At 38.7% G+C, this 27,240-nt stretch overlaps 1 protein-coding gene across 1 annotated transcript; it reads right to left on the bottom strand.

Annotated features, from left to right (window-relative positions):
- Positions 1-185: 185 nt before the first annotated feature.
- Positions 186-27,229, bottom strand: RMND1 (required for meiotic nuclear division 1 homolog). The gene is made up of 11 exons (XM_009564313.2): positions 26,708-27,229; positions 22,056-22,164; positions 19,072-19,147; positions 18,685-18,724; positions 14,738-14,838; positions 13,433-13,539; positions 11,311-11,375; positions 10,351-10,427; positions 9,104-9,224; positions 8,219-8,335; positions 186-7,968 (listed from the first exon to the last, which is right to left on the bottom strand). Exons 1-11 carry the CDS (start codon positions 27,227-27,229, stop codon positions 7,936-7,938), a joined length of 1,368 nt encoding a protein of 455 aa, XP_009562608.2. The 3' UTR covers positions 186-7,935.
- Positions 27,230-27,240: the final 11 nt, after the last annotated feature.

Below are 27,240 nucleotides of genomic sequence, written 5' to 3'. Positions count from 1 at the left end.
GGGGCGCGGTGTCCCAGAGCTCTCTGTCATGAATGCTGTGGGCTAGTGTCCTAGCCGGCGTCTCCCTGGCTTCTTTCCCGGTGTTAGGAGGTCTGTGCTCTAGGAAGGGGAGGCTGCGGGACCCGACCCTGCTGGCGTCGGTCTTCGGAGGGCTGGACGGTGCGAATCTCCCCTGCCTTGGCTTTGGCGAAACTCAGATGAGAGGTGACAAGTTCAATTATCAAAAGGAGTGATATAGAGTACAAACGTGGAAAGCTTGGGTTTGCTTTTTGTTGGTTTAGGCGGACAAGTTGTTTGAACTGGACATTTTTCATTTAGCTTTTGAAGGAGGATACATAGGAGTCTTCCATAAAAATTAAACCTGCAGCTTTGCACAGTGGCATATTTCAGTGCGGTGAAGCGCAGAGGAAAGGTGGCTGTAGCCAGGCCTTGTTTTATCCAAGTCTAAGTTGTGCTATAGAATTCATGGGTGGTTATAAAGCTTCACAAATGAATGCACCAGTGGACACTGTGATAACATGAAAAAAATTTTTGGTCTTGCAAAAGTTACTAACTCAGAGTTGTTAGTGCGGTGCAGGGAGGCTGTCTTCGGCAGGGGCTGGGAAGTCCCTGAAGAAATGGAAGGGTGAGCCCTGTGCTGGGTTTAAGTGAAATTTCTCAAGGCTGTAGAATCGGTCTGGGCATGGTCCAGATTTGTGCCATATGGTAAGGTGCATCCACTAACTGGAGCAGTGGTGCAGACATTTTCAGAAAAAAAACTATGTTATTGAAAACCTTTTAAGAAGATACTTGGCTAGTAGTAGTTAGAGGGTTCGTTTGCACCCCTTGCCGTAAGGGCCTCCTCCTGCTGTTGTTAAGCAGCAAGAAAGCATATTTCTGTTTTATGTAAAAAATATGTTGCAAGCTCATATTTCTGTTGTTCCTTAGGAACAGCATATACCGCAATGACAGTGATTTGAATTAGGTCCAGATTATTACCTCTTTTGAGGTACTTATTTAAGCAAGCTTGTAGGGGTCTAGCTGTAGCTGGGATGATGTTTCCACAGTCATTAAATAAGGCTCTAGGAAAAAGACCTGAACTCTTCTAATCTAGTGTCTTGACAGCAAGTGTGCTGAGAGAGAGAGGGGAGGAGTCTTGTCTGGTTTGTAGATCAACAGATGACTGCAGTCATCCCAGGCTACTGTTATTTATACAGGATCTAAATTGATGGAGGACTAGACTAGTTCTACCTTAGTCCAACTCTGCTGTTGCCCGCTGAAGCTAATGTCTTGATAGACACAACTGGAATCTGCTTGCATTGTATAGCTCGTGAATATTATTTATCCAAATTAAGCTGCACTTGAAAACTAACTAGTTAAGTCCTTAAAAAAAACAACCTCAAAGCCCAACAACTTATTTTTAATTTTAGTGGAGCTGAAAACTAGTAGCCTGTTCACTGTTGTTGCAGTATTTTGAAGAAAGCAGCTGAACAGAACTGCATCTTCAGGACCCATGCTGGCTACCTGTGTTGTGCTGAACTACAAGAGACATGTAATTCTGCTCTGTGAGCGCATGGCAAAAGTTTATAGAGTGTATTTAACCAAGACATTGGCATTTTTTTTCCTTATACATTTCACTTCCATTTCAGCTCTGCATACTAAATACAAAATAAAGAGTAGATGAACATCTGAACTTAAGTTGCTTAGTAGGGGGTGTTTTGTCCATTGTGATGGAAGATGGTGGAAGTGATATAGTTTTTAATTAAATTGAGTGGGCTACTTAGGAAAACCATTGTGTTTCTGGCAGATATCTGTCAGAATGTTTTTTTTTCTTCTGTTGTATTTGAGTGATGCTTCTGTGTCAGCGTTTATGTGGGATTCTCCTCTGAGCTATCTCTGAAACTGGAGAAAAATTAATTATGTGAGTTTTTTTAATTAATAGCTCATAATACAGCTTTTAAAGCACCTTTGTTTGGACTGCAATACTTAAATCCAGCAATAATGCAATTCTTAATTTAACAGTGTCCCATCTGATTCAAGGACCGTTGAAATCTGTAGAAAGATTTCTGTGTTGAGTTTAGTGCTGCTGAACTTCTCACCTTCAATGCTTACACCTGAAACATGTCATCTGTGTTGCGGAGAGCAATAAACAGTTCATCTGTTGCATTTTGGATGCCTGACTTAAGATGTGAATCTTAAATTTTAGTTGTTGTTTTGATTTTTTTTTTAACATAGTTACAATCCATGCAGGTGAAATTGTAATTAAAATTTATCCTTGCACAGTAATACCACTTAATGAGGCTTTTGGTTTTTATATGTTTTGTTAAGGAGTGCTTTCGTAGTTTTAGGACTTTTGGAAGGACCATTCAGACCGATTCAGATATCGCTACACACCTGAGAGCATTCATAGTTGTGTTGGTGATAGGATCAGTCCCTAGGTTTTTAGTTCTGCTTTGGTCTGCACATACTCAGATTAAAGGCAGAGTCTTGTCTGGTAATATCACATTTTGCATTGTAAATGAGCATGCTGCTGATAATTTAAGTGTTAATAGGATGACAAAGGTGTCTGCTAATCTGAGTAAAAATTCACTTGAGCAGTGGGAGGAAGTTGATCCAGGCAGACCCAAGTCCTGCTAGTGTTTCTTCTTGGTAGAGTTCAGTTCAAGTTTGGAATGGAATAGTAGATATTTATTGTTATAGCCCAAACCTTAACAACTCTAGTGATGTTAATCAGGCTCAGACTGTGAAGATTTTCAGTGAGTTTTCAAACTTCTTAGCATTTTTGAAAAATCAGAGAGCCGATTCACTGTGCCAAAGACCTCTTTGCTCACTGTTCCCTGTGACAGTGCTGACTGCTCCCACAGGACTGTTGCTGGCTCTGCCAAAGCCATGAGGAACTGGAAGCATGTGTCCTGGGCAATTGGTGGGAACCAAAAAAGGTACGGGGCACCACTTTCGCACTGATAATACTGTAGTAAAACATGAGTTTTTGTCAATGCTGCAAATCTGTTTTATTAGCACAGCTGCCATTTCTAGCACTTCCACTTCTGATTTATGTTGTGAGAAGGCTTAGTGGGGAGCATGACAGCTGCAGTAGCTTCTCTCTAGATGAGTAAATATTGTACCTCTGATAGTCTCCAACCTTTCCATACAGGGATATCCTCCTACTTATTAGAATTTTTCATGCACTTAGTCCAAATCGCACTCGTCTTTCACAGAGCATTGGAAGTACATAGCACATAGAAGTGAACCCCACAGAAACCGTGACCCACAGGTACAGCAGCAGTTGTGGAATGGCTCCACTTTTTCTTGCTTTGGCTTTGTTTGCACGGGGAGGCTGTTGGGGTACAGCCCCCAGCATATCAGAGCTTTCACATTTTTGTTCTGAGTAGGTCCAGCTGTCCTAGAGGTGAAGGAGCACTACAGTGTGTAACCCACTTTTTGCGTCTGCTGTATAAGGTGAAACAATGAAGAAATATGTCTTTGTCATTCTGTGGGCTAAGCTGTTTTCTGGTATCAATACATTAATTAGGAATTGTTTCTACACTTAGTGAATGAAGATTTATCAACAGCTAGTGAGTAGCTGCGATTTAGATGGAGGTGGAGTAGAATAAAATAATAATATCCTTTTTCTAGTACAACGTATATCATGTAAAGAAATGGTTTAACTGTATATATAGAATTTTTCTTGTTATGAGTCTCATCTCCATCAGGACTGGGTGGTGTCACCAAAGCAACACAACTTCTGCAGTGCAGATCAGTTCTCTACTTTCTGGCTTTGCCTCAGTCCCAGATTAACCGGTTACATTGGACCTGCCTGCTTTTAACTCGAGAAGTTCAAAATGTGACTATGCATTCTTGACTGGAGTGACATTCTTAGTGGGACATGACTATGAAGTTACAGTAATTTATGTACTTGCATGTTTTGTTTTCCTTGGGAAAAAAAGGATTCAAGCTATCCATGTAGTGAGTGCATTTTGAAAGCCCATGCAGCTGAGGTGTTCTGTAGAGAAAGATGCTTTAAGTGAGATAGCGGTGATACTATATAGTATTGTATAAAGGGTGACTTTAAACCCATGAGATGCTTAGTTAGCAAAGTGTTAAAAAGTATTTGTGGGGGGAATAGTAACTGGCAGTCACCATTGTTTAGTCACCATTTCACCAGTTTGGAAAACTTATTTCTTGAGTGGCTGGAGCTTGAGGATGGACATAGACAGGCAAATGATGGAGCACTAACAGAGAGAACTGGTGATACTAGCTGTAGCTGTGATGCCTTCAACAGCTCAAAATGAGTGAAAGAAAAAACCACTTGTCTTTGCTTAAGTTTGTTTTAATAAAGTTTGTTTAAAGAATCACAAATGGGAGTGGTTTTTATGATAGCTGTGTGAGGAGAGGGGATTTTTTTTGTTCTGTTTACCTGGTGTGACTAGGTCTGTCCAACTCTTACTCTGTTCCCAAAGCGTTGGAGTTGTTTAGTTTTCTGAGATTGAGCTACCCGAGTTTCATGTGTAATACAAAGGTGATGTCAAGAAGTATGTCACTGGGCAGGCAGTTGGTAGGAATCGGGAGAAACAGGCTACCTCTTACAGTGTACAATAAAAATAATTTCCTAAGGCCAACAAAGATCTTGGCTTTCCTGCTCTTGTAAAATTTACAGCCTCTTAAAAATCTTTTTCTCAGCTGAGGCTATATGCACTTCAAGGCACTCTTTATCCCTCCTACATAGTTAAGACAGAGTTAAGCTTTTTCCCTCCCGAAGACAAGTGTTTTGGGCAGTACTTTTGGTTTTTAAACCCTGTGCATATCACTTACTATATCCAAGTACATCAGACTCTGCATTTTGTTTGGTAGTTGTCACGCTAGTATTGTAAACCTGTCTATGGACAGGGATAACGAGACTCCTGGCAGATGTGAAATGCCACCCAGTGAAGGAAGGTAGTGCATCGCAGATCAGTAGTTTCCAGCCCATAGGCTTTCATTACAGTATCTTGAGTGTTCAGGGGAAGTGATTGAGAAAAGTAATCTGGCAAGCTCAGCACACTGATGCCTTTTGCAATTGCTAAATTGGTCTGCACATGAAGGGCCCATAAATTGGTGGAGAAGGCTCACCACAACCATTATCTCACTATTGGGAATATGCATCTGTGTCTTGCCATCATGTCTGGTAGGTTCCTTTACAAGGCAACTTAGCTATCAGTAAATAAACAAGGCAGTTTAGGTGGGCACAAGAGTCTGGCTTCCCCTCACCCCCTACAAAACTTCTGAGCCAAAACTTGTTCAGTTCCTAGGACTAAGGTAGGATGGGGAAGAAGAGACTTTTTCTTACATGCTTTAGTGTTCTTGTATTTTTGTTTCACGCAGGTTTTTGAAGTTGGCAAGAATTATCCTCCTCGTAGAAGCTCCTATGTGCTGGCTGCGCTGAAGACACCTTATTTTGGCGGAGACAAATAAGATTCTTTGCGGTGAAGTGTCATGTATATGCAGTTGCTCAGCCAGCCAGCAGGGCCGGTGTGCTGAACAACATGACTGAGAACAGGGACTGGCTCTGTAGCCAGCACAAAAATGGGACTGGAAGTCAGGAGTCCCAAGTCTAAGCATTCTTTGCTACTTTACAAATAGCTAGTCATCTGACAACTTTCTAGCTTATCTGCCAAAGAAAATCATCTGTAAGTTGTTCTTTTCCTCATCTGATGGAAAACACAGATAGAAGCAGTCTGCACAGTGGGGATCCCTAGAAAGGATGCTCTAACAAGGTTCCATATGAACAGAATTTTGCCATCGAGTCTATTTTGTTAAAAAAATGTTAAAATTTTAGAGCTCTGGATAGACCAGGATTCTTCTCTGCTTTTCCTTGTATATTCTGTATTTGTTGCTATTGCATATTTATTTTTCTTCCCCTCAGGTGACTGCTGCTGGTTAGATTGAACCCATTTTGGTGAAGACTCAAAATTGTGCAAACCATGTAGGAAAGATGGTTCTTTTCAGTTATACACTATGAAGGTGTGTGGTGGATGAGCAGATGAAAGTCAGGCCTATAACAGCTAAGACAGTTTTGTGTTGCTCCTGGAACTTAAGTCTTGTCTTGCCTCTGCTGTAAAACTTCCTCCTGGTCATACCATGCATACACTTGCACAGGGTCTCCATGAGACCTCCAGGTTCAAGCAGAAACCAACACTGCAGACGGGGAGAGTTTCATAAGCGCCATCTGTTTGCAGGAGGGCTCTGCTCTTTGTTTATATCCTGCTGTGAAAACTCAAGTTAGTTTCTTGACACGCTCAACTTCCCAGCTGGGTCTTGATTCTCTCTGTGTAATATAGTGAGAGTAATCTCACTTCCTAAGAGATTGTACGATTAGTTGTTTGAACAAAACCCCCTCATACTTTGAAGTAGCTGCCACTGGGTACCTTGTGAAAAATATGGATACAATGTTCTAATGTGCAGTTAAGGCTTAACTAGAGCTGCAAATGCTTGAATGACAGCAGTGGGGCTGGTGGCATGACAGGAAGAAGAGTGTGATTCTAAGGATATGATTTTACATGCCAATGTGAACTGATTTAAAGTTTCTAAAGTAGCTGTACTTCTTGTTTTGACGTGTTTGGCTTGGTAACTCTTAAATACAGTCCCAAGACAGAACACTTGAGATAATCAAGCCTAGACACTTATAGACACTTAATACTTTGAAGAGCATCGAAGTATTTGGCTCAAAATTACTTGTTTCAAACCTCTTTTCTTGGTAGATGCAGTTGGCCAGGCAATTTACATTGTTAGCAGTTTAGCTGTAATACTGAAACATTAAATGTGAGATGAATGGGAACATATGTTCTTGAGCATATTATACTCCAATGAGGAAAAAAACCTATTTGTCTGAAGGGGTGAAAAATGTTTGATAGAAAAATTACAATTAAAATGTAACCTAACTCTCTGTTACTGGAATTAAGTGGTGCTTGGCAACTTTTTTAACTGCATAAAGGATCTAATATACTATTTCTATAATAACCCTGTCTAAGTCAGGAGATTGGTGCTGAGGTGACTTAGTCACCAGACTATTCTGCTGACTGATTCACTTCCCTGAGTGGGGCCAATGGTTCAGACCTTTTCAGTAGTTCAAAGCAGTGGTAGTTGAACTGTTCCAGAAACAAGACCTCCACGTACGACCTGTTCTGTGGAGAATGCCTACTCTGAAGAGGAGCTGCTGCTTCTTAAGAGGCTCTTGCGGCACTGGTAGCATAATTGATGGCAAAAGAATGGGTTTGTAGTCAAGAGATTTTCCCTAGGTCTGCCCGGTTCTATTCTCTTTCCCATGTATGTGTTTGATGTATTCAAAACGTGCCTTCTGAGTATTCCTATACAACTACATAAATACCCTTTTTGTGATGGGGCAGAGCATGACATTAACTATACCTGCCAGGTATATTAAGATCATGGCAGGTAGCTTGAGGAAGATAAATAGTAGTGCTGTTTCAAAGCTTGAGACAGTGTCATGACTATCCAAGAAGGAGCTGGGAAAAATGAGGGAAAATTTCATCATTGGTTAGAAATGCATGAAGTAGTTAAGGGCACTCAGCGTTGGGGACAAGACAGCAGGGTCCTCCACCAGATTCATACAGTTAGTGTAGAAGAGATCCATCCTTCTGTCCTCGCTTATTCAGGGACAAAGATATCTTCCTGCATCAGTCCTGCGTACATCCAAACTTGCTCACTACAAATGAATAATTAGTATCTCAGCTTTACATTGCCCCACTTATAGAATAAGACCTCTCTAACAGCACCAGTATGGCAGTTGGGAATAATGTTCAGAGACCGATTTATATTTTTTTTTTTATTTGCGTAGAAGATGTACATATTTATCAAGAAAGACATTTCCACTATTTTCCAGAAGCGTATGATAGACACGAATTTTCTGGGCCATATAGTCTTTTTTTTGTCAGTTTTCCTCTTCCTGAGTTTCTTCTGTCATCAGAAAATTACCCTTGCAAGTTCAAAGAGAACCTGAGGAATAGCAAACATATTGATAAGAATTATAATTTGACTTAATAACCCTTAGAACATCTTATGCTGCAAATGACATAATCTGAGAAATCCCCTATTGCTACAATTCAAGTTACTTGCAAAGAACTGAAGACTAATCTCCTTGTACAGCACATTACATTAATAAAATAATCCTGATTCTCAAATTATGAAGTATATACATCGCACTTGTCATTACACTTTCAGTGTGATAGAAAAAAAACCCACCAACCTCTATGGTGATGAGTATTACTATCATCCACTCGAGACGTAAAGCGTGCTTTTCATTCAGGTGATTTCGCATTAGATCTGTCAGCTCCATGCAGTGCTGAAGCTTTTCATTCATTACCTGCAAAAGATTCCAAATCTATGGCAAATCTGGATTCTGCAAGTGGAATGAGATCACTAACGGAACACAATCCACAGAAGGGCTCACTGAACAGAACTAGAAAGGGGTTAACACTTGTGCAAAAGAATAGAACATAATGTTCTGTAAGGCAACATCTGCAAGCAACAAATCTCAAAATAAATGAGTCTTATTTCAATAGGTTCACAAAAATAATGGATATTTAGACACCTGCATCTGCAGGTATTAAACTGCTTCCAGGTGATACCTACTCGTGAAAACAGCTATGAGCAAAAGAAGACCCATTTTACTGCAATGTCTCAAGAGTAAGTAAGGAAATATTTAAGGTTGCTGTACCTCCAAAGAGGTAGTTTTTGTACTACTTATTCTGGTTCAGCAGTAAGCATTATGTTGCCCTTCAATGAACCGACCTGACTGACTGATCATGTCAGTAAGAAGACTGCTTCACATCTCAGTTGAATTTCTCTTGCACACGTTTCAGAACAAGAATTAATTCTTCTCTTCCTGTAGCTATCTAAAACCTTACTCAGTAGCTCAGGAAATAATGCAATCCATTTCCTGGGAGGCAGGTTTGGTTAAAGATGTGAATGGGTTATGAACACGTGGAAAAGGAGGCAGCGTATAGAAACCTATTGCTCTTTATTCAGTTTCTACAATCAAAACAGACCTTCACGGAGCAGCCTGTAACCCTGGTGAGCCAAAGACGGCTGAACTGAATGTGAAAAATTCTCCTAGCAGTAAGACACCTACCTTAACTCTGCGATTGATGTTGAGAAACTGGCAAGTCTTGTCATAAAGCTCTTCCAGTTTTTCTCTGTCCCAGTAGAAGTCAGGTGTTATTAGCAGGTCCGAACTTAGATTTATACGGTGTCTAAAAAGAATGGGTACTACAGTAGTTCAGATTTCCTTTTGGTGAATATAAAAGCAAAAATTTACAAAGCAGTTAAAAAAAAAGGGAACATTTTCCTGTAATTTTAAGTAAAATGTGAGAAGAATCTCATAATAAAAATACAATTGTAGTGATTGATTAAAATTGGTCACATCTCCTGAAACTTTTATGAAGAATAATGTACTAACAGTTTTGAGCATAAATGACTTTTGCCTTATGGCAATGCTGCCTCCTCAACTCATCACCTTCCTTAACTTCTGATATCTGCAAAGAAGATATTGAAGTCCTTCACAAAACTAGTAGCTCACTGAAGCAATATATGGAATTAAAGTTACTTAACAGCTTGTTTATAACTCAGAACTCCTAAGTGTGACTGATACTGCATGCTGGCTACGCAAACAGAGCACACCTTTCAGAACCAGGCTGTTGTCTCAGCATTATAAAGGCTAAGAGCTACAATCTCCCATGCTCAGCCTACTGCTCGCATACGTCTTTGGACGTTTAGAACATCATTGTGCATTTTTGAACAGTCCTTCAAGAAGAGATATAAAGTCCAATGTTTAAAATAGGAATTGCTTTTTAAATTTACCTATTTATTCACTGGTGTTGAGCATTTTTTTTTGTAGAAGAGTGTGTAGTGATCTGTATTCCCAATGGCCAAATTTCACTGGAGAGGGAAAACCCCTATTAAGTTTTCAACAATATAGCAGCAGTTTCTGAGTAAGTCAAGGGAAGAACAGAAATCTCAGAAAAGTTTTACTAACTCTAGGCTGTATTCAAGGGTTCTACCTATCCCTGTGCTTTCTTTTGTTATCCTTTGCATACCCTAGTATCTACCATAATTGCCAGTTCCAAGACGTGTGTTGCTGGACCCAGGGAGGGAAAAGAGCATTAAACCTGTCTATGTACAATATGCTGCTTAATGTCCGTCCGTAGTTGAGATGCCAGTGGGTCCTCTGACTAATGTAAGAACACACACAGTCTCCAGCCAAAAGAAGGCTGGAGGAATTCCCCCCGCCACACCCCAGTGTGTTTAATGTATATTCTGGTCTTTGTATCATGCATAACTTAGTTTAATACAGTGTCTTGGGTGTAACCAAAAAGTTACCTTAATGCGAAGAGTTCTCCGATCTTCTGCATTACATCTGCATGAGACAGTTTCACCTTCCGTCCCGACTTCAATATCTGCAAAGTAAAGAGTTTTTCACTGCTTGATCCAAGTAGCGTGTACTAGGAGTTAAGAAGTCTGGAGTTCTACAGCCTGAAGTACGTAGACAAGTTAAAATCTGAATGCAGATCACACTTACTAGCACTTGAGTTTTGTTTACTTACTGCCCTGCTTATCTAGCTTTGTAAGAGCATTGCCTTGCAACTGTTTATCCAGGATTTTCAATAGATCACTGAGAACACCACCAGTATCAATGCAAATTCCCAGAACATTTTCTATGAATGATTTCCTGAACAAAAGATCATTTGGTTTTAATTCCTACTATTGTTATTTTTAAGTCATGACAGTGTTCTTTTACCTTGTCACAACTCAGTCTTTTTACAGACTTTTTCTTTACAACAATGTATTAACATTTATTTCCTGTATTAAAAAAATAAATAAATTACGTTTTCTCATTTGAACCCTAAGAATTTAATCTTTATATGTGACATTATATGGGCTTTGTACTTCATGTCTCATAGAAAACTGTGGTTTAAGTAATTCTCACAAACTCTTAATTATATTCAAGTTAAAGCACATTAGTTTCAGCCCAAGCTGCCAAACACTGTGGCCAGGTTTTTAAATGCTGCTTGTCCTGTTACACAAATATATTCAAAAGCGGCAGGTGACAGCGGCCCAACATAGGAAACATTATTCCAACACAGAAGCCCACTCCCAACCCTTTAAAGACTGATCCCTTGTTCCACCACTTTGCAGGTGCTCCAGGTTCTCTATGTTGATGGCTTTATCATCAAATATGTTGAGCATTCAATTGCTTTTTCCACATCCTCAGCTCTATCTGGACTGATCTTTTACAAGGTACAAGAGAAAAGGAGGGGAGAGGTATAAACAAGACCTCACCTCAGGAATCGACTGGATAGATTCCACAAAGTTATCCAATAATGACTCCCAAATAGCCAGCTTTACTGCAACACAGAGGTGACAAAGCAAAACGCTGAGATGTAGACATGCTTCCAAGTAATCATAACTTTAAATCTGCCAACATGCTGCTTCAAGACACATTGATACACACAATCGTTACTTGCAGCAAGTTACTGTTAGTATTATACAATCAACATTGCTACATCTACAGGCCAATCTGGGCAGGGTACTGACACAGCTCTGCATGCAGAACCACTTTGAGCGCAGCTTTCTTCTCCAAACGATCAGTTCAGGTTCTGGAGAGTTTTTGCTTCAGCTTAGCAGTGGTGTTTAAGTGCACTACCGTAGGTACAAAGCCTTTGCAAACTACATTCCAAGGAGGTTGGCGATAGTAAGATGTGCAGGAGTTATGCTGATTTTGTGTGGCGCTACTCAAGAATCTCCACTGCATTTCTAGTGTCCTGCAGAACTCTCATTCTCCATTTGCCCAGTATTTGATGCAGCATGCTCAAACCATGGAGAGTTGTTAGCTTGCACAGACACACCACCTACACTTGTTGAAGCTAAATTAAAACTTAGGCCATTTCCCATTTTATTTTTAGGTGAATATACTGTTCACTGATGATATAACTTCTGTGGAAGCTGTTCAGCACAGGCAATGGCAGCACAAATTCTACTACGGCTCAGCCTGAGCCTGCAAAGATGTTTCTACAGGGAGATGATATAACTCAGCCCTTTGTTCTTTAGTCCACAGATTCCCAGACAAGAGTGAATTAGTAACAGATCAAAAATTAACCCTATTCACTCAGAAAAATTAATCAGGGAAGATCCAATTGTCAAAGTGAACTCTTCTGTGGTAATAATCAATACTATCACCTAGTCAGGCCATTGATAGTAAATCCGATTTCTCACACTCGTTATTTTGAATATAGAGACTTAATTCAAGTCAGTGACTTAAATGACATTTAATTTAGCCCCTGAAAAAAAGCCAGCAGGCATTTAAACTATTACTGATTATTTGACAGGGGCTGGTTTCTGCTGTGTCATAAATTTGACTTGGACTAGATTTGAATCCTTTCTTTTTAATGAACATCATTGAACTGTTTTCCTTTAGGATGTGCAGCGTCTCTAGCATGAATTAGTACCTATTATCTCCTGGGAGTAAATCGCTTGCTCCATTATTCAAGTCACTATCTTCCATGCAGTAGGTTTATAAATAGGAAAGCTATAGAGAACTAAAGGCTTTTTTATTCAACAGCTCTTCCTTCAACAGTCGAGAACCATTTAGTTATGCTGCACTCCTTGATCAAACAGTGTATCACTTCAGAAACATGCATTCTGTTTCTTGATGTTTCTTCTGTTTAAAGGTGCACTTCCCCAAATACTACAAGATTCCTGTAAATTACCCTAGAAGCAGTAGAGATAGACAGACCAGAATTCCTTTAGAGGCCTTTTTGAGGCCAGCCTTACCGCTGCTAGCTTCTACTCCCATTCCCTACCCATCTGAGGTCTGAAGTGGCAGAGAGGTGTGTTTCCTCAAACAGCAGCACCACTGCTGAGCCTGACTTCTACATAGTGCCTCTCACTGCCTCCTTATGAAGGTACCACATCTGGCACGCAGCCATGGCTAATAAGCCTGGAAAACATTATCTGTGACTCTGGTCCACACCTCTGACAGCAGTACACCTCCTCAGCTGGGAATCTAGCTTTTTTCTGTTAGAGGAAACAATGTCAGGATGAATTACCTAAGGTTACTGACAGGTTTCTAATAGGGAACTCTACACTGGCTGCTGTGGTAGAATCGTTCTGATGGGTGGGGAACAGAATGCTAAGTAGACTGTGCATCTTTTGCAAAGTAGGCTTCTTAATGTGCTTTGTTCATCTTTAAGACAATTTACATTTAATGAGGTAATTCCCATTTACAGAAAACAAAGTAAATGCTTTGAAAATGAATGCTACCACTGAAACACAGTAAGTCTTCACACAGTCTTCCTAAAACAGACACCGAGCTTCTCTAACCTGTCACTGTACAAGTCCCTCTTATAATAACACTTCACAAAACCCGAAGCATAGGCTGCTATCACAAACAATATAAACTTACCAGAGAGGCAAAGGGCATTTGAAAAGGCAAATTTCTGCAGAACAACTTCGTCACTATCCAGCTCAGAATTTAACACAATTTCTCCTTTATGAAGCTTTGACTGACCTCTGTTAAAACAGGATTGAGGCATCTTCATTGACTAAGCCATCAGCAAAGGCACATTTAGAGAACAGTCAACAATGCAAGGAAGTTTGGTTCGTTATTTATAAAAAGCATGCCATACCTGTACAGATATCACCCTCATCCTTGCATTTTATTTCTGTCCAACCTGACAATAACCAAATAAAATACCTGAAAATTAGTTCCTCAGTCTGAGACTAATATTATGACCAAATTTTCTAGGTTGAAATCAAACTGCAGCATTACTATATACACACAGATAATTCAGAGTAAGCAGGATGCTGGCCTCTCTCCTGCTCAGTCTCCTGTACTATCTTTCTGTTTTCTTCTGCCACTTTTATCTACATCACTCCCACCTTGCTACTATGTCACTTGCTCTGAAACTTCTATTGCAGAAGGGGCCAGCAGCAAAGTCATTCAATTTATCGTGTCAATTTCACTACAAAACTTGCACCAACACAATGGAATATGTGAGGAATCACAAATTACACAACTGGACAGTACAAGTTTTCAAATGGCAAGGACGCTCCTCACCCCCAAACCAAAAACCTATCCTCTTATCAGGTTACCTTCAATAAGTTCAACCGCATTAGCTCTGCTCCGAGTGTTATAGTCTAACACTGTCTAAGAGTTGAGTTTTGGTTCTACTGGAAAATTACTGGTTATTTTTATACTAATTTACACTGAGAAATACTTCTGTAGCAATTTACTCTCCATGATGAAAAACATTATTTAACAAGACAAGGCGATTTGCCAAGGTTATTGTTCCACAATATTCAAGTTCTATCTTTCCTGGGAGGTACATGAAGAATTACAGAAGAACCTAGAGGGCACTAAGGAAATCTTATGGAAAAATTCCTCTTTAAAGTGAGATTTATCTTAATAATGAATATTTTTTTTTCTATGAGGTACACAGTTTCTGTCTGGGATTGATGAAGAACATGTTCAACTGTGTGGATACAGAGCTTCAAAATCTATAAAATCTAGTGCATAGCCAAGTCACAAAGACAATCACTTGCAAATTTAGCAGTTCAGCAAAATTTGCCATTTTAGATTCACTATTTTCTCCTTTCTTTACTCTTCTTTACTCTTTTTCAAATGAGTGTATTTTTACTAGCTGCTTTTGCCTGAATTTGTTTTAGACATCTATTAGCTTTTATATCAAGAGTCCCTGAAGATACTTACTCTCCTATTCTATAGTTCATCTCCTCATTCTCCCAATGGACCAGTGCAACTTCATATGGCTGAATTTCATGCTGCTCTAGCACTCGCATTATATTCTTCATCTAAGAAAAAGACAAATGCACACGCAGAAACTGTTAACCATGCATTATACTATCACTCTAAAAGACCTAGCATTGATGAATGCAACCTTCATGCTGAAGTTACGCAAACAGCAATGAATTGGTGTGCCAAGTAATTTTTTATTTGAAACAAGTGATAACACAGTTTACTTTGAAGTTATCTGTAGCTGTGTGGAAGAGTTTATGGCTATGAACAACTGCAAGGAATCTGTGAAGACTAAAGTGTCATTTCCTGTCTGCTTATATAAAACAGGGTAACGATTCACCACAGCAGCAGTAAAGAGAATGTGGACGTATTCAGTAGTACACTGAGCTGTACAAGATTTGCTAGAGTGTGGGAATGAATCTTTAGGACAAGTACATCAGGTGCCTGTTTCTGCCAAAATTACTACTTTGCTGCTAAAATCAATAGTTTTGTTTTAGCTACCAGAGGCTGGGGTGTATTGATAGAAAACCGTTACCACTAGAGACGTCTGTAAAAATGGTTTCAGCTGGCCATATTCAATCCTGCCAACAGTTAAATGCAAAATTTTACTTGCAGAAGTAACCCAATTGTCATTTCATTCTCAAGTACACTAAAACCTGATGCAGGAAGAAAGAGCCCCTGTCTCTCACAAAACTTTCTCTTCTGACATCTGACTTAGGATCCCTCATCGTTGTTCCTTTCTACGTGCTACAAGGGTCTCCTCATAAAAATTGTTCTGCAATTGGAACAAATTCTGAACCAAAACCAGCACTCACCTACAAGTTTTTAAAAGGCATTTAGCTACACAACAACCAATAAAAAAACGCCAACAATATACTTTTGATGCCTAAATTCTTTAAAGAGATGAATCGTCTATTAAGTCTTAAAACGTCTTAAAAAGTCTTAAAACGTCTTAAAACGCCGCCTTCAAAATCAACAGATAAGAGTCATGGTTGATCTTCTAGTGCAAAACTGTCTGCTAGTAAGTTGCTCATGAATGTCCTCATTTTGGCTAGGATAGGGTTAATTTTCTCCTTAGCAGCTGGTATACTGCTGTGTTTTGGATTTAAGATGAGAATAACATGGATAACACACTGATGGTTTAGCTATTGCTGAGCAGTGCTTACACTAAGTCAAGGACTTCTAAACTTCTCACACCGTCCCACCAGCGAGAAGGCTGGAGGTGCACAAGAAGCTGGGAGGTGACGCAGTTGGGACAGCTGACCCCAAATGACCAAAGGGATATTCCACACCATATGACATTATGCTGAATAAAAACTGGAGGAAGCTGGCTGCGAACAGCAACCACTGCTTGGAGACGGTCTGGGCATCAGTCAGCAGGTAGCGAGCAATTGCACTGTGCATCACTTGCTTCCTATTATTATTAATGTTTGTCTTCATTTTCTGTCCTTAAACTGTCTTTACCTCAAAGCAGGAGTGTTACCTTTTCCTCCATTCTCTCCCCTCTCCCACTTGGGGGTGAACGAAAAGTCATGTGGTGTTTAGCTGCCTGCTGGGTTAAACCATAACAATGAAACACATTCTCCAGGTTAGCTACTCTAAAAATATCTGTTGGATAACCTGCAAGAGGGATTCTTTTTGCAGTGTTCCTTTGCTTTATTGCTTTAAAGAGTTAGGGTGATACTATGTAAGACATGATAAAATTCTTCACTAAAAAATACCCCAACCTCACAGCTGAAACTGCTTGTTTCATAATGTAGCATGACAGACTTCAATAACGTGCTCACTTGGATCTAGGTGCTCTAGCTGGCTTTGTAAAGTCATTACTAATACAGCAATAATTATGCTGTTAATAGACTAACAATCCCTTCAAGAACTACACCCAGCTCAGCCTTCCCAGGGCCAGTGCAGGGCAAGATTTAACACAGCTTTACAAACCATAACTGGTTCTGTGAAACTCATGTGTCTTATGCATGTGTAATATGCATACTTCCAAAGTTCTTCCATTGCTCTGGATAATGAGAAATTATATTTCAGTGGCAGTTTTCTTTTATCTATTTAGAGTAAAAAGACTTCCACTGACTGATGTGAGTTTCTTCCAGGCCCAGCCTAAATTTATAGAAGGGAGTACCTGTGACACAGAACATTTAATGAGAAGAGACATTCTGGATTCACTAAATGCAATCTCTTGCTATTACAGACAATCACATCACACAGTTTCCTTTAGAAAACCCAGATGACACTCCATCTCAAAGCTAGTTTTGGTTTTTGCCCTTGCTATTTCTGGTTTGGAATCTGTTGCACAACCCCCCACTCAGGTATTTCAAACAGTATTTTACATTTTAAATTTCTGTTTACGATCATCTGAATTTTTACGTCTTATGTTAGGTGTCCGTTAGTTTAAAATGGTTTTTCTTCTCCTAACAGTCATTCTGGACTACTATTAAAAGATAATTTTGTCTATTCACAGTGACTCTCTACATTCCGTTTTACTGAATTACTTTCAGTTTCTGTTCTATAGACCAGGGGCTTTTTTGTTGTTTTTGTTTCGGGTCATTAAAATGTGTGCATAAAAAAACCTCTCTATTTGAACAAGTTGTCTGGAAGTTAAAAGTTTGACTATGATTTCAATAAGCAGAAAGAAATCTTTCCTCTTCTTTTATAAATAAAGCTAGCGAGGGACCAACTACCAGTTACCACTTACCAGTACTGACAAGAAAAACGTGGTATCAGATTTTCAAAGATACTCAAGCATGAACAACAAAATGAGATTTTTTTCAGAGTACTCCAGTGGGTAAAGGTGCCCAGGTCATAAAAATCAACATAAGGTAGTCAGCTCATCTTCAGTAATATCTACGGATCCGTAGCACAGTTACTGCCATAGCACCCTAAGTGTGCTACAGGCATGGTTTGAAGAGAGAACTAGTATCTTTTTCTAGGCCAGCTGATATACTGAAATCCCCCAAAACAGACATGAAATCAGGAACATTTCGGGTTTGAAACAGAAAATTGAACCCAAATCCAGAAATTGTTCCATGTCTGGAAACAACTGCTCTGTGTTTTCATTTGCCTTAATGAAAATCCTCCTGTGAACTTCTGTGCATCCTAGTATCATCTCTATAATACACCGTTTAATTTCACATACTCTGCATACATATAAGGCCAATACTTCTTCCTCCTTGTATCTATAATCCAGTTTTATTTAACCACAGTAATAAAAATCAATATGTTTTAAAAAATTACATAAATAAAAAAAATAGATCTACCTATGGCATAGTCAAAGGGCACCACATTACCGTAAGGGGTATGTCATTTCAATATCAACATATTTTAACAATTATACTAACCAATAAACATCATCCTTCAGGAAAATTCCTAACTAGTAGAAACACAAAACGGTATTAAAGGGTTGCTTATGAATTTTGTCTCTTTCAAAGTTATCCAAATGTAAATTTTGAATAGTTTTAACTTAAATGGCTCTAGAATGATTCTTTTCTTCTAATACATTTTCTGTTACATTAGTACCTTTGAAACAACAATTTACAGACTGATTTGTGTGATCTACTTCTTCCAAATGTAAAAACAAAAAGAAAATTCTTGGATCGATTTCACTAGATTAAGGTTTCAGATTTTTGACCTTACATAGAAAATGTTATCTGCTTTGTATGTTACACATACATTTGCTCATTTTGTGCAGAAAATCAAGTTTCAAAGGTGATGTATCAGCAATGCACACAAATTGAGGGCAGCAGCAGGCAAGCATCTAGACTCATTTGTAGGATCAGCCCTTTTTCTTCATGGAAAGATCCAAGCTCCCAAACAAACCTCAAGCATGCTGGGCTTTGTGAGACTGACAAAACATCTGCTTATAATGCTTTAACAAACAGTTTTGATTTACTTACACTTCTCTCTTCCACATTCCAAAACACAACAGCGCCTTCCCTGTGAATTCAAGTAAAAACTGGGGTGTAATTACACTGTTTTAAATGCAATATTCAAATTATACAGTAGCAATTTCTGTCACTGTGAACCAAGAAACTTAATACTATCTGCACAAAAACTACATAATAGTTGCTTTTTAACTATAGTTTCATGAAACAACTTAAGAAAAGTTATTTTTTAATCACTTAAGTAATTCTGATTTTTTTCTTTAATCATTCTGATCAGAGTTATTCCTTGAGTCTCATGAAGCAATATGATGCAACGACTCAGCAAGCTGCACCACTATGTTCACACCTTTAAGTAACATTGTGAATAAAATCATGTTTTGAGTGTGATTTATAACTTACCTGAAGAAAAAAATCATGCCGGAATCATCATCTTTCGCAGATTTCTCAGTGCCGATCACTAAAACATTTGCAGCATCTGTTTTGAAGTAAATGAAAAAATTGAAAATTAATTCAAATTTCTAAATATGAAGCTATAAGATTATAATTGCAGTTTAAACATTACATGCTAACATGGCAACGAGTCCCATATTTTATTTTTCTGAGAGAAATGCTTGCCAGGAAGCAACTACAACACCAAACTACACTGCTTCTCTGAAATGTCACACTCTAGACAGACTCCAAGCTATGCTGATTTTCACTGGAATAATTAGTAAATGAAATTTAACAATTTTGAAGAACCAAACACTTAAGGGAAAACTGATGCAGGGCATAGTAAATATCTAGAAACAAAATACAAAAGTGGACACATAACATGAGTGAACTATGGAAGTTTGCTTACAGTTGCAGAGAAATTACTATGAAAATTTGCTTGCCCAGATCTTTCTCTTTTCTATACAGCAAGGGACTAATCGGCACTCAAATTTTGCTGACTTTGCTTTGATATTCAGAAACTTGATAGAGCATATCCCCAGGAAGGTAAATCTGCCTTCTCCTTTGGATCAGAAGCATGCTTTTGAAACAGATCTTCCAGCCACCCTTATGTAGTATGCTTCTGATGTGCACTGCAGAACAGTGTCAGAGTGAGCAAACTGGATTCTTTTTGCATTAAATTAAAATGAAAGAGGAGCTACAAAAATGCACCTGTGGCACTCCAACTGCTAACTGGCATTTGTTACAAAGGACCAGGCTTGAGGTGGTGTAAGCGGAATGCCCCAAAACTTACAAAAGGTGGATTCTGGGTTCTTAAAGTTTCGGGGTTTTTTCCCCTACAGGTTTGCTCCACTGTACTACTCACTAATGTACACAAAGTTTTAGAAGTCTTGATACAGTTTTGACAAAAAAAAAAGGTTACTTTCTAGCATGATTCAATTTGCTGCAGAACTAGTCAAAGCTAGGATAGCAACCCAACCCTCACCTCTGAAGTAAGACTGCAAAAATGAATTTGCAGGGCCTAGCACCTAAGCCTTAAGAAGTTCAATCACTTTGCAAAAGGATCACAAGTCAAGTGAGAAGTCATCAAATTCAATCTGTGTCTGAATTCCACTCTGCTATACTACTTAAGCCACAGATGCCAGGTAGACTAAGATGACAAAGAGAGATGACTAAATATCAGCGATACTTTTGCCAATACCTGAACTGAGACCACACAGTTGGTCTGTATGAACTCTTTAAAGGTTTTTCTTTCACTTGTGATCCTGATTCTAGAGGAAGTTTTGGGTGTGAAGTCTGAGTTCATCGTGGAAGAAAAAAATTGCCTACAATTGCCTTTTCAAATATCACTGTTAACTCTACTGATCCACGCCAGCCAAAACATACACAACTGGTCCACTGCGTAAGTGGAGGTACAGGATCTGCCTCTAAATATGTTTTTAAAGAGGGCAAAACCAAGAATAATGCTTAGGAGGATCACTACAAAGCAATAAATACACACACTTGTTGCTGATTTATATTTCTACATGCTAATATTTTTCAGTTTTCCAAGACCGAATGTTTGAGTTGGTAACCAACTGCTGCTACACACACAAGCCAAGCACCACAACACATCAGATCTGCTGGCACAATCCAACATCCTTTCTTCATTACTTCCTCCAAACTTCTGGTAAACTGAGTATCTGTTGTGAGGAGTCAAATACACACCATGGAGAAATGAAAGAACTGGTAAAACCCATACTCCCAAGGTAAAATACCAGCAACAGCAACATTTGCCTTACAAGAACTCACAGTCATGCTAGGGATTGTACAAAGTTCTATCCCAAAGCTGCGAAACCAGTGTCTTGTTTTAATACAAAGAAACTACATGTGAACACGAACCCTATACTCTACAGCACCTTGTCGTTCCATGTTTATCTTTCTAAGCAAACTGATCATCAGTCAATCTTGTGTTTTTAAACCTTGTGCTTTTAGACTACTGGAGTATAATTGCACTTTGATTATTAAGCGTTTGAGTCGCAGCCAGATATTTGACAACCTCTACCGAAATGCCCATAACACTATCCGTCATTCTCTTAGTTCGTATAATCTGTTCATTCAAGTTAAAAAAAAGAAGCATTCTACTGCCACCGCCTGAAAATCACAGCTGTTGTAGGGCATAAGGTTCCTTCGGCTATAAAAAGCTCCATTTGTTTTTCTCTCATAGTATACTTCAGCTATTTTGAAGCCATACTTTCCCTAGTTTTCAGAGATACTTTGTATGGAATCCAGAATCAATTATTTTGCTGAAGCCTAAGTGAAGCATTCAACACTTGCTAGGATATATTTGGCACAATAAAAAAAAAAAAAAAGTATCAACTGCATTCTCTTTTCTAGAGCTAAGAATTTATGGGTATATCTTTTTCATTTTGCTTAGTCAGCAAGATTCTCTCATGCATGCCTTCCTCTCCAACCCTCAGTTCCTCTTCAGCCCTCAGTGACTTTACATGAACAGAAGTATGGATATGGAAAGAAGATGCAACACTTCAAATGACATTTTTTTGACACCTGAAGCATTATGGTGTTACGTTACTGAAAGATTAAGTAAAATAAAGAAAATTTTCAGAATTATTGTCAGTTAGGGTATTTGTATAGAAAATCTTTGTATCAGAAAATCTCCAAATTTGTTTTCCCTGCATGTATCTAACTTTTCAATTCTTTTGGTGTAATTGTAATTCTGGGAAAAAATTACTGCAGGGTAACAGCAAATGCTGCTCATATTGCTATTCTGAAAGGTTTAAGTGTGGGTTTTTTTTAAGCAAATGGAATTTTTAAGCAAAGCAGTACTTTTATAGGCAGTATATAACCCAGGGTATTACCAGAATAAGTATAAATGAATTATAAAAATTATATACCTCACCCATATTTCATTTCTCAAGGTATAACATTGCTTTTAACATGTTTCAAAAATCTACCTCTAGGCAAACTTGTTATTTCAACATATCCATGTGAAGTCAGGTCATGACACAGATTACCAAGATGATATTCATCTGCTGTTGCAAAGGCTGTGCACTGCATCAGATTCTGTGTCAAAGGAATAAAGATTTGAGTTAGGGAAAGGCTGAAGCAAGATGTTCATAAGACAACTGTTTGCCTCAAATTTATCATGAGAGTTGTATTTTTCATTTATTCACTCTCTTCTATGATATCATTATCATGCTGTCCACCTGGTATACAAACATATTCATGAGATTACTTGCTCCCTGTTAAGTGGGAAAGCAAATCAGTCTAAGATCAAACCAGGTGACATGACTAATTTTCACTAAGTCCGAAACACTTTGTGACAGAGCCACAAAACAACCCCTCCTTCCCTGAACGCCCATCAAAAGCTTTAACAGCAGAGCTACACTCGCTCCCATCCTATAGCTTATGACACACTCGGATAATCATCAAAATCAAAAGCAAGACACCCACAACATCACCTTTAAGGTCTCTATTTTAAGATAAATGGAGTTCAACTTTCCCACACTGCTTATGAAGCAGAAGCTCCAACCACAAACAGCATGTTCTTCCAAGGATGAAGCTCACTGCCCAGTTAATCCCCAGGCTATGAGCCGCTCCAGCACAGCACTGCAGCACAAGAAGTCGGAGATCTTCTGGGCCAGTTGTAAATGCTGCAGATCTACTGTGCCCCTCAGAACTGAATCTTGCACTAATAATATGGTCTCAACTGAGACCACAGTCAAGCAGCATACAATGACCAGAGTGTGACTTAATATTTCCCAACAGTAAATAACTAAAATGCCATACTGAAAAAAAATCTGGAAAAATGATATTGACTTGCAAAGAGACTGACTCATGCGTGGCAAAGAAATCAGAAAGTCATCTAAGTGAACCTTTTTTTGATTAATCAAACAAGTCACAAATTCTACTACTCATTTTAAGTGGATTTCTTTGTTATTATACCATGTATGTCCCCTGATAAAGTTTTTCAGTACAATGTAATGGAAGATATCCAGAAAGCAATGTGTCGTATTGCGGATCAGTCACTTCCCAGCTTTTTGTAACTAATACAAATGAGGATGTAACTAACAACAAACGAACAAAAGAACTGTACTCATCTGCAATCATTTATACCCACAATACACTTCAACTTAAAATCCAAATGATAGTCTCACAGCACTTACACACTATGAAACAGCAAGCTTTAAAAAGGTGTTCTGCTCCTTGGGGGGCCCATTCGAATCACAGCCACGCGTTTAAACCTTCTTTTGTTTTTTAATGTTAACCTTCTGTTATCATTTCCAAGCTGTGCTTACACACTACCTTAATTCAGTGGTGACTAACAGAAGATAAACTTTAAAAGTAACTTCAATATTCAGTGAGCAATTTTGTAGGTATGTTTCCACAACCATGCTATAAGGCTGCAGTACCTCTGAAAAGCTGCATTATCACAATTGCATCTGTACAAATACATTATCAATCTCTAAATGGCAAATGCAAATTATATAGTTCAGATTCTTCCAGAAAACTCTGGTTAGTATAATTACAGATGCTCTGTCATGACACTACTCTGTTAAGAGTTAGGGGAGCAAACTTTTACCTTCTAGCTAGCATATCTGAAAATTTCTATCCTGCTCTACACTTCCTATAGTTTACTACTCGGCCTGTTGTCCATTTCAAGGCAGATGTACCACAGGACTGACTTTCTGTCTTACTGACGCAATATTAGTTTCAAATAAAAACTTCACATTTAGTTAGAAGCAGAAGTTTTCTGCCAAGTCTACATGCCTGAAAGAGCACTTTGGATATGCAACTGTTTGTTTGTTTGTTTGTTTGAAGTGTAGTGTTCCATTTAAACTCCTACTAAAATCTTGTTTTATGGGGAAGATTTGAATTGGGTGTAATGAGATCAAGACGCCTAAAATATATGTGTCCACAGTCATTCTAGATGTCTAAGATCCACTGATAGTTGGTGGAGATACACCCAAAAAGTCTAAACTCTAATTATAAAGTGACTCAGCTAATCCTAAAACAGACAGGCTAACGGGCTGATCAACATTCATCCTGTGCTTTCTGCTATGTCACTTTCACCTGCAAATTTTTTTTTAAAAAAACAGAATTCAAGATCTATGCAGGTGCTAGAAAGGAACTCCAGCAATTCACTCTCCTGCTTCCTCCTTTCTGCCTACAGCTGGGACTTCATTGAGATTCCATTCAGAACACCACAACAGCCATCCTTAGAAACAGCCATCCCAAGTACTTCAACAACTCATTTTCCAGATTCTGCCCCCAACAACTGCACAGGGTTGTGGAACCATAATTCTCCTTAGGCCATCCCTTCCACTTTTAAGTATATGTATTTATTTAAGAAAGGAAACCTGTAAATTGAACTTAAAACCTCAGTTCACCAAAAGGAATCAGTATTTATCTGAAGAATAGTACATACTATGCCTTTACTTCACTTTTAAGCTTTTTCTAGACTATATGGTTATAGCACTAAAAACTAGGTCAGAGGCTTGTCACAACATCAGACCATATATCAGAGGTTAGCTAAACTGAGTAGTGGTACTGCTCACTGAAAGACTGACTAAACCAGCTAACTGCTTTCAAACAACTCCCCCATCTTTCCTGAAAAATTGGTCTTACAACCATTTATCATTGCCGGTGCTCAGCAGCTCTGCCTGTATGGAACACATGAAGGCCCGTGCTAGGGCGTGGTGGGAAGTATCAAATTCATGGACTATTCTGCAAAACAGAGGTGCCAACCGCCAGCCCCTCCCAGGCAGAAAACACAAGAGATCCTTGGAGACCATATAACCGAGAACCTTAGCAGTGGCCCCAGAGCTGGTGTCTCAAAGGGCAGACCCAGAAGACACAGCAGCTTGCCCGAAGGTAACTGCCCTAGCAATACTGCCTGAGTTACTGGAGGGCTCCTAGTAACCTCCACACACACAGGAAGGCAAGCTTTTTTGTGACACCAGGATTTAGAGAAAAATAAAATCACAGTGTAAAAAACCTCAAGGATTCGCCATTTGTATTACTTCTATTAGTTACCTTGCAGAAATCAGGACATCTTTAAGTTATTTTTAGGTAGCTATAAGGAAATACAAACACAGATAAAATAAAGGCTTATTGCAAAATACTGTTAGCCTGCAGCCAAGGTGATGCCCCCCTGTAGATGGGGCAACATATCTGGCAAAACCACAGGGGCTTATTCAAAAACAGCAAATGTTTCTGTTGGGTCTGTGTTTATGTGATTTCTGGCTCAGCATTTTGCCATGTGAAAAGCTTCCTCAGAAAGCATATTATTTCAGTATATCAGGCAGGATTTTCTCCATTTCTTCACAATGGAAGAAAGGGAAAACAGCAGTGCATATTACTTGCACACACACACACATATATATATATATATGAAAACATCAAACAAAGAGACTGTTTGCATTCTAAGCTGCCATTTAAAAGCCTCTATAATCTAAAAAAAATTTCAGCCCAATTCACCCAGCAACAAAAAGAAGCACCCTCTGAATGTAATGTCACAGCATGAACGACAAGCTTGAAACATTACATGGTCTTCCAGGACTAATATTCTTCACTTTTTTCAAAGAAACAGGAAAATCCACGTGGGAACTAAACTGTCTCCTAATGGAATCTTCCTGTTACATTAGAGCATACTCTTCCTTAAACAAAATATTAAATAGAAGCTTAGATAACAAGAAGGCAAGCATTAAACCTTTGATTTTTGTGCTCACATTTAGTAGATCATGTAACAGACATATTTTGCAATGTGGAAGCTATTTCTGAAAGCACAATACTTGTTTCAGTCTTATATATAACACTATTTTATTAATAGTACTCTGGAACTTGAGGAGAACATCGACACTTCTAACACCAGAATTTTCCTTTGGGATCTTATATTCAATGATGCTTGAGGTTTGCTGTGGCTACTATTGTGGCTTGCAAAGAACTGCCTTAAGGATAAAGAGCCACAAATACGCACTGTTCCACTTAATCATATTTCATTTTATCCAAAAGACTTTACTGCTGCAGTTACTCTCTAGACCTAGTAGTCAGGAGACTAGTCAAGGTGCTATTTCTACACATGGAATAATCTTCCTCAAGTAACAAAGGCTACATCTGTACCTCAGTTTCCCATCTGAAACTTAATCCGAATATAAACGTTATACTATTTACTTTCAGCTTGACTTCTGCTTGATTAAAGCTTTAAAACTGGGCAGAACTAGACAAGCAAAGATAGCTACAGAAAGTTAAATTATTCTGAAAGCTAGACTGTTTCTCAATGATAAATATGATTTGAGCATACTACTTACAATTATTTTTATTGGATTTAGTCTTTCATCTTTAATAACCACTTATGTTCCCTCCACTTTTGTTTAAACATGACTAGTAAATCTCCATTTCGTTTTCAAAATACCAGACATGGCAGTTTCTACCAACCTTGTTTTTGTTTGCAGAGCTCCAACACTAGAGTAAATAATGAAATTCTCCTTGCCAAATAAACATGTAAATTTCATTACAATGCTAATCTAAAAAAAAAAAATCTGAATCTAAATTAAATTGATCAAGTTCCCTTGATGTCATGAAGACTGTAAATTTTATACATTACCTCCATGTCTGACAGTAGTGGTTGGTTAGTTCTGGATGGTTGCTTGGTCCTTGGTGCCTTCGGTGGCCTCTTAACTGTCTGGTTACTGTGTTTTGGAATAATTTTACCAGCTGGTACAACCGAGTAAGATCTTGATAATACATTCCAATGCTTTTTAATACGTTCTGTATTGAGCTCGTAGTTCTCCATCACTGCCACACCAAAATATTTCCAGGATGGGAAAAAACCCTTCCCACTCTGATTAAAAACATTTTTTCCCAACACTGATACATTTCCTTGAAGCAATTGCCAATTCTTGACTTGTACACATCGACTTGTCAAAAAAGGTGAAGCGGTTTCTGGAGCATACAAATTCCAGGACTTCGCTCTTCTGTCAACTTCATTATGCAGCTTTAATAGCAGACGTCCAGTTCTTCGGCATCGGCATATTGTTGTTAAAGCATGGTAAAATCTAGTCTGAAGGTGCAGAAGTTTCAGTCTCATTGCTTCCCTCAGATCTGTATTTAAAACAAACAGAATCATCTATCATTCCT

This window comes from Cuculus canorus, chromosome 3 (assembly GCF_017976375.1).
Source record: "Cuculus canorus isolate bCucCan1 chromosome 3, bCucCan1.pri, whole genome shotgun sequence".
Taxonomy (NCBI): Eukaryota; Metazoa; Chordata; class Aves; order Cuculiformes; family Cuculidae; genus Cuculus; species Cuculus canorus.
Note: the sequence above shows the minus strand (reverse complement) of the source record. Positions and strands in the feature narration are given on the sequence as shown.